The 7,828-nt window shown below is 47.8% G+C and overlaps 1 protein-coding gene across 1 annotated transcript in view; it reads right to left on the bottom strand.

Annotated features, from left to right (window-relative positions):
- The window catches only part of LOC106940306 (echinoderm microtubule-associated protein-like 6), a gene marked incomplete at its 5' end in the record, with an annotated part of 14,646 nt that extends 7,191 nt beyond the window's left edge, over window positions 1–7,455 (bottom strand). The window contains 13 exons of the mRNA XM_015023021.1: window positions 543–643; window positions 1,311–1,464; window positions 1,539–1,642; window positions 2,088–2,250; window positions 2,869–3,041; window positions 3,214–3,402; window positions 3,475–3,589; window positions 4,363–4,520; window positions 4,663–4,871; window positions 5,624–5,797; window positions 6,140–6,160; window positions 7,112–7,209; window positions 7,325–7,455. Of these exons, the coding sequence (XP_014878507.1) occupies window positions 543–643; window positions 1,311–1,464; window positions 1,539–1,642; window positions 2,088–2,250; window positions 2,869–3,041; window positions 3,214–3,402; window positions 3,475–3,589; window positions 4,363–4,520; window positions 4,663–4,871; window positions 5,624–5,797; window positions 6,140–6,160; window positions 7,112–7,209; window positions 7,325–7,455 (1,790 nt within the window). The remainder of the gene's footprint in view (window positions 1–542; window positions 644–1,310; window positions 1,465–1,538; window positions 1,643–2,087; window positions 2,251–2,868; window positions 3,042–3,213; window positions 3,403–3,474; window positions 3,590–4,362; window positions 4,521–4,662; window positions 4,872–5,623; window positions 5,798–6,139; window positions 6,161–7,111; window positions 7,210–7,324) is intronic.
- Between the last annotated feature and the right edge of the window lie 373 nt (window positions 7,456–7,828).

Genomic DNA, 7,828 nt, shown 5'->3' with positions numbered 1-7,828 from the left:
TCGGTGGTTCTGGTTGGTTCTGGTTGTTTCTGGTGGGTGGTTCTGGTTGGTTCTGGTTGGTTCTAGTCGGTGGTTCTGGTTGGTTCTGGTTGGTTCTAATCGGTGGTTCTGGTTGGTTCTGGTCGGTTCTGGTCGGTGGTTCTGGTTGGTTCTGGTCGGTTCTGGTTGGTTCTGGTTGGTTCTAGTCGGTGGTTCTGGTCGGTTCTGGTCGGTGGTTCTGGTTGGTTCTGGTTGATTCTGGTTGGTTCTGGTTGGTTCTAGTCAGTGGTACCGGTCGGTTCTGGTTGGTTCTGGTTGGTTCTGGTTGGTTCTAGTCGGTTCTGGTTGGTTCTGGCCGGTGGTTCTGGTTGGTTCTGGTCGGTTCTGGTCGGTGGTTCTGGTTGGTTCTGGTTGGTTCTAGTCGGTGGTTCTGGTTGGTTCTGGTTGGTTCTAATCGGTGGTTCTGGTTGGTTCTGGTCGGTTCTGGTTGGTTCTGGTCGGTTCTGGTCGGTGGTTCTGGTTGGTTCTGGTTGGTTCTGGTCGGTTCTGGTCGGCGGTCTCACCTGCAGTCGTCTCCTCCGGTGCTGACCACATGCTTGTCGTCGTGGGAGAACCGGATGTTGGTGACGTGAGGCGAGTGTCCGAGGAAACGCTTGTGTTTGGCCTGAAGTCAGAACAGAACCAGAACCGGGCCAAAATCAAGAGGACAGAAACATTTACAAGTTTTATAGAAATGTATTTCTTTACTTGGAATCTGTCAGCATGAAAGGATGGAAATAAGATTCAGTGTAAAAATCCAGGAGATGTTTCATTCATAACGACCTGCATTGATAATGTTTCTGTTTGGCAGCTAACGACTGTCATGCTAACGATGTTCCTCCACTATTATTACATTAACATCACTGCATGAAGCCGAGTCGGATCTTCAGTCTTATTTAAAGAATGAATTCATTTCCTCGGCAGTTCAGTCGAATTTTACTAAATAAGCCTAGAAAATATTTAACTGTAAGGTTGAATTCCTGGAAGCTGAAGAGAAGTTTTCTGTTTATTCTGAACTCCTCATTTATTATTTTAAACTTTATCAGGCAGGAACTAACAGACAGTACCTGGGTAACTTTGATGCAAATGACCTTTGACCTGAGCAGTTATCTCTAGATATTCATATCAGATCTACTTTCTTCATATTTTTGGTGTGAAAATGTCGATATAAACATCTGGAAATGTTTTACTTGATTTAATCAGAAAGTTTCCAGTGAGTTTTAAAAATCTTTTAACGGGAAACCTGATGATGATGATGATGATGATGATGATGATGATGAACAGAAACTCACAAACTTGTCGCTGCAGGGGAAATCGAACAGTCGGACCAATCCCAGGTCGTCTCCGCTGACCACGTTCAGGCCGGCGTGGGAAACGCACGCACAGATCACATCGGCTCTGTCTGCGCTTCGAGGCCAGATCCCCAGGACTTCATCTCCCAGAATGCTGTTGGAGAGACGAACGGAGAGCAGCTCAGAGCGGCGGCAGCTACCGGCGGTTCGGGTCGGGTCAAAGGTTACCTGGTCCACGTCGCCCAGGTGATTCTGTCCACGGCGCTCTGGTCACTCAGCAGCTTCCCTGAAGGAACCTCAAACACCAGCCGGCGGTACGCTCCGGTGGACACCTGAAGGCACCGCAGAGCGTCAGGACGGACCGGGACGAGCAGAACCGCTGGACCGGGAACCGCTGGACCGGGTCCAGGGAGCAGAACCGCTGGAACGGGTCCAGAGAGCAGAACCGCTGGACCAGGAACCGCTGGACCGGGTCCAGGGAGCAGAACCGCTGGACCGGGAACCGCTGGACCGGGTCCAGGGAGCAGAACCGCTGGACCGGGTCCAGAGAGCAGAACCGCTGGACCAGGTCCAGGGAGCAGAACCGCTGGACCGGCTCCAGGGAGCAGAACCTATGGGCCGGGTCCAGAGAGCAGAACCTGACAGGGCCCAGCAGGCCTCTGCAGAGGTTCTTACTGCTCAGCCGTTTGGTGAGTTTGGATCAAACCCGACCCGTCTGCAGGGTTCTGCTGGTACCTGGATGTAAAACCCGACCCGTCTGCAGGGTTCTGCTGGTACCTGGATGTAGCCGCTGTCCGCTGAGAAGTCCAGCTGCAGGATGAAAGCAGGAATGTCGCTGCAGTATCCCAGCCGGGTCAGAACCGGTCCACCACTCATGTCGTAAACGTCCACCGTGTTCTCCACCGACCCGACGGCCAGCAGGCGGCGGTCCGGGCTGAAGCTGGAACCAGAACACAGGCCTGAAGTCAGAACAGAACCAGAACCAGGTTCTTCTCCCGGACTTCAAGAACCAGGAAACATTTGGGCTCCGAGGCGTTTAGCTTCACCTGAATCATTAAAACTCAGTCAGACCCGACTGGTTCTGACCGGACCTGACTGGTTCTGACTGGTTCTAACTGGACCTGACTGGTTCTAACTGGTTCTGACTGGTTCTGACTGGTTCTGACTGGTCCTAACTGGTTCTAACTGGTTCTAACTGGTCCTGACTAGTTCTGACTGGACCTGACTGGTCCTAACTGGACCTGACAGGTTCTGACTGGTTCTAACTGGACCCGACTGGTTCTGACTGGTTCTAACTGGTTCTGACTGGTTCTGACTGGTTCTAACTGGTTCTGACTGGTTCTAACTGGTTCTGACTGGTCCTGACTGGTTCTGACTGGTTCTAACTGGTCCTGACTGGTTCTGACTGGTTCTGACTGGTCCTAACTGGACCTGACTGGTTCTGACTGGTTCTGACTGGTTCTAACTGGTTCTGACTGGTTCTAACTGGTTCTGACTGGTCCTGACTGGTTCTGACTGGTTCTAACTGGTCCTGACTGGTTCTGACCGGACCTCGTACCGGATGTCCTGCAGGCCGGCGCTGCGGTCCCGTTTCTTGGTCCAGATCTTCAGGGAGTTGGCGAGGAGGAGGAGGAACTCTCCGTTCTTCATCCCGACGGCCAGCATCTCTCCGTCGGAGCTGAAGCTCACGCAGCGAGCGGCGTGGCCGACGCACACCTTGTTCAGGAGTTTCTGACAACAGATCTGGACGTCAGCCACATGCTGGACTGTCGTTTCGTTATGGAGCTACAGAATGATCCATGTTTTATAAACTGTATTTTAGAGGCATAAGATCGACTTCATAAGCTCCGATAAGCTCAGGGATGCAGACCGGATGTAAGGCTTCATCATGGCGGTGCGTCACCTTGTCGCTCAGGTCCCACAGCCTGATGGTGGCGTCGTCGCTGGCGGTGACGCAGAGCTCTTTGACCGGGTGGGCAGCCAGACCCCAGATGCCGCCGCGGCCGTGGCTGTCCAGCAGCAGGTTGGACGCCGCGTTCTTCTCCCCGACCTCCAGGATCTCCCCGTCCTTCGTTCCCACCAGGATCTTCCCCTGAGGAAGAGGAGCTGGTGAGGAAGCAGCAGGAGGAAGAGGATGGAGGATGGAGGGGAACGTGAGTCGGACCTTTCCTCTGCAGACGGATCGGACGCACTCCACCTGCTGACCCGTCTCCAGCTGGAAGGCCCGGCAGCGCTTCATCTCCTGGTCCCACAGCTTCACGGCTCCGCCCTCTTTGGTCCTGATGGACGAATCCAGAGCAACGATTCAGATACAGACAACAACTGAAACATCCACCAGGTGAAGGTTTTACACTCTTCTCCTTCCACAGGGATGAAAACAGGAGTTTTCAGGATAATAGAATCATGTTTCATTCACCAAGAACCTGAAAAGACCTGATCCTGATGGACTAAATGTGTCATTAAAGGGACAGTACCACGTAGTTTCCAAAAACATAGTGCAATTTTATGACACAATCATGTGTCATGCTATATGTGTCAAATATGACTTAAAAGAAATGTGACTACACAATATAGCGGTTTGAAATTGGGCCTCTGTCTCTTTAAGAAGCTCCTGCTCTCTGAAGCTCCGCCTCCAGGAAGTCGTCCCAACATGGCTCCTCTATCAACCCTTTAATGTTTTCACCAGCAGCTCCTATAATGAGATCAGCAGCTGTTTGCTAATTGCTGCTGGCTAGTCTGAAGGAGCTGGGGAAGCGGTAGCTTGGAAACTGCAGCTGTGAGGTGGAGCTGTGTCCTCGGAGGCGGGGCTAGGTCCACCCAGGCGTTTTGCAGCTGAATGGTTGCCATGGAGATTCAAGGATTGGGGAAACACTTTATAACATTATGTAACACTCAAAAAGGCTGAATTTATATTATACTGCCCATTTAACAGAAGAAGCTCTTTAGTTCTCAGCAGAACCTTTTAAACAAACTTTAGTTCTAAAGCAGGCCCGTTTGGGTCCCGGTTCCTCTCTCGTGAGGCTAAAGCAGTAGTGTATGGAGCTTCACTCACGGCCGCTCCTTCCCTCCGGTGACGATGAGTCCGTCTCGCAGCGTGGTGTACATGGTGAACACCGGCCCCGTGTGGGCCTTCGCCACCAGCCTCAGCAGGAAGTGATGTCGCCACACGTACACGTCGCCGTTGATGGCGCCGGTAAACGTCAGGTTGTTCTGGGAATAAACCCTGAGGTCAGTCTGTTTACCTGCTGCTCAGGTGGGTTAATAATGAGCTGATCTAAGGTTTCTGAATCACAGCCACCTGCAGAGACACCAGGAAAACCTGGACCGGATTTAAGAACAGCAGAGAACTCACAGCACCGAAGGCCACAGAGAGCATGGTCTGCATCCGGCCATCCTCCACCGACCCCACCACTCCTTTCTTATACATCAGCGCGCCGCCAGCCAGAGTCCAGAACTTCACATGTTTGATTCCCACAGAAACAAACTGGGAGTCTGAGTCCGGCCGGAACTCCACCACGAAGATCCGGTCCGGATGTCCGGCTTTACTGCAAACCCGGGATCCTGAAAGAGAAACGGGTTCTGGTTTCTATTGACAGAGAAACGGGTTCCGGTTTCTACCGACTGAGAAACGGGTTCTGGTTTCTACCGACTGAGAAACGGGTTCTGGTTTCTACCGACGGGTAACTCAGAGACGGTGCGACAGAATGAAATATAAGGAAACACAGGAATAAATACTGCACAACTTGATATTTTTAAACATGGATTTGATACTTTAACCTGTCAGATTTACAGATTCTCTTATTTTTCACTATTATTTTAACAAATTAACATCAGTGGTTAAACATCCAAAACGAAATGTTCAGTTTTAGTTTTGATGTTTTTGTTCTAATTTTAGTTAAATGTTTATTAACTTGATCTAAGCAAACAGATTTTTTCTTATTTTTTTAATTAATTTTTTTACAGAATTTATTAATATAAATAACACAATAGGTTTTTCTGTTGAAACATAGAAAAAACAGTTTATTCAAAATTAAAAATGAAGAGAATCAAAATGTGTAACAAGAATATATTTAGTCATATTTCTACATTTCTTTTTTTATACATTTATTGTTTTTAGAAATTATCATTTAATTCTGTAGGTAAAATTTTAAATTAATCTAAAATTAATTTAAAATTTTTATTAGTAAACATGTTTGCTGAGTTTTTACAAAGAAAATATTTAAAAAGTAAAGTGAAGCTGATCCAGATGAGCCTTCGATTCTCCCAGTGTGTTACTGGTTTTCCTCCCTGTTTACTGGTGAACTGGTCCAGACCTTCCTGCCAGCGCCACACGGTGATGGTGTGTTCAGGTTCGACTCCGACAGACAGCAGCAGCTTCCCGGTGGCGCTGAAGTTCACGTATCCGACTCCTTTGGCGTGGCTGGAGCGCAGGACGGACAGCGTCTGTTTGCTCATGGCGTCCCAGACGTGGATGGACGGATTCGTACCTGCATGCGGGAAAACACACAGGAAGTGATGTCACACATAAACAAGGTCAGCAGGTCAAACAGCAGCAGCAAAGATTCAGAGCAAACCAAGCAGGATGAGAATGAGAGCAGCCGACAAACATCCTGAAACCAGAACCAGAACCAGCAGAACACAGAGTCCAAATCCCTCAAACATGATGAAAGTTCGTTCATCTTCTAAAAATACAAACAGTTAATGTTAAATTAAGATTAAATGATGGAATATTCCCAGTCAGAGTTCAGATTATAATCCCTCAGCAGGTCTCCTCTGGACTTCAGGCTGTTTGCTGAGATGAGTCGGCGGCAGGTTGGTGAATAATTTACCTGGGATTTCACCGACGTCACCTGACGAGTTGTGATGCGATGAGGCAAATAAGGCCAGCAAAAAACACATAAACACATAAACACATAAACAAAAACAATAAAAACATGCTGAGTTGATTTAAGAGGACTAGAAACATGAAACAGAAAGAACGCTCCAGTTTGCAGTTTCCAATCCTGCTGCTCTTCCTGTCCAACATTTTCACTGATCCAGTTTCCTAGACGATGATACAAAACGACCAGCAGTTACAGATCCATGTTCTTCCTCTGAATCTGTGAAACCATTTCTGACTGTCAGCCTCTTCACTTTTCTAATAATCAATAGGAGGTTTTTAGAAAACAATAAGTTTAGTTTCCAGCTGAGCCGAGTGGCACTGAGGAGCGTTCACAAAAACTATTTACAGTTTAAAGCAGTGTTGATAAATTGATAAATGTTGATAAATGCTGTAACGGCATCTGTTGCAGTAACACTGATAAAAATAAAGTTATTAGTGTGGCTTTCATAATGTGTCTGATGTTCACTGCTGGTTTAACTTTCTGATCACAACTCACACCAGCTTCCTGTGCAGATCCTTCACCAAACAGGGATAATTTACTAACTACAGAATCTAACCTTGTGGTTTCAGCAGGAATATAAAGTTGCCTCCAATTTAAATCTAAATGGAAACATCAGTTTCAACTGAACCATGAATAATAATATCTGCAAATCACAGGAAAACTTCTAACAGCAAATATTTCTTTATTTTCTTCATCTGAACAAAAGTTTGAAACATTTTAAAGTTATTTTCCACTCACTCTGCTTGCACACTTAGAATAGAGCTCAAAGTTTTTCACTTGTTCTTTGCTTCTTTATTTTGTCAGCAGAAATAAAACAGGAAGTAAAAACAGGAAGTAAAAGCAGGAGCAGTTCAGTAGAGATGAGTCAGCAGAGGAACACAGAGCCATGCCGGAGAGAGCAGGTGAGGCGCAGCGTACCGATCTGTCCGCTGGCGATGATGTTCTTGTATTTGGGATGCTGGTTGACGGTCAGACACAGGATGTCGTCGGTGTGCTCCAGGTAGAAACTCTGAGTTCCTGCAGGGCAGAAAGGACTTCAGACCTTCTGTGGTTATAAAACTTTATCTGTTCTGTTGTTTTTCTAGATCTGATCCTGTGCTGCCCGGCGTTTCCCAGCCCGACTGCGTCGTACCGGCGCTCAGGCTGTGAACGATGGCCGTGGCGGCCGTGTGGTAGACGATGTCTGAGCCGTCGTTCAGGTAGTGCAGGTTGTTCCGGCAGTCGAAGCCTCTGAAGCCAAAGACGTGATCCAGAACCAGGTCCTACAACAGAGAGGAAGACGAGGGTAAAGACGATGAAGGTGGGGGTAAAGACGATGAAGACGAGGGTAAAGACGATGAAGATGGGGTAAAGATGATGAAGATGAGGGTAAAGACGATGAAGACGGGGGTAAAGACGATGAAGATGGGGTAAAGATGATGAAGGTGAGGGTAAAGACGATGAAGATGAGGGTAAAGACGATGAAGATGAGGGTAAAGACGATGAAGATGAGGATAAACGTGATGAAGATAAAGGTAAAGACGATGAAGATGAGGGTAAACGTGATGAAGACGAGGATAAACGTGATGAAGATAAGGGTAAAAATGATGAAGATGAGGGTAAACGTGATGAAGATGAGGGTAAACGTGATGAAGA

This window comes from Poecilia latipinna, unplaced genomic scaffold, assembly GCF_001443285.1.
Source record: "Poecilia latipinna isolate Pla-1442-1.1 unplaced genomic scaffold, P_latipinna-1.0 Scaffold3171, whole genome shotgun sequence".
NCBI lineage: Eukaryota > Metazoa > Chordata > Actinopteri > Cyprinodontiformes > Poeciliidae > Poecilia > Poecilia latipinna.
Note: the sequence above shows the minus strand (reverse complement) of the source record. Positions and strands in the feature narration are given on the sequence as shown.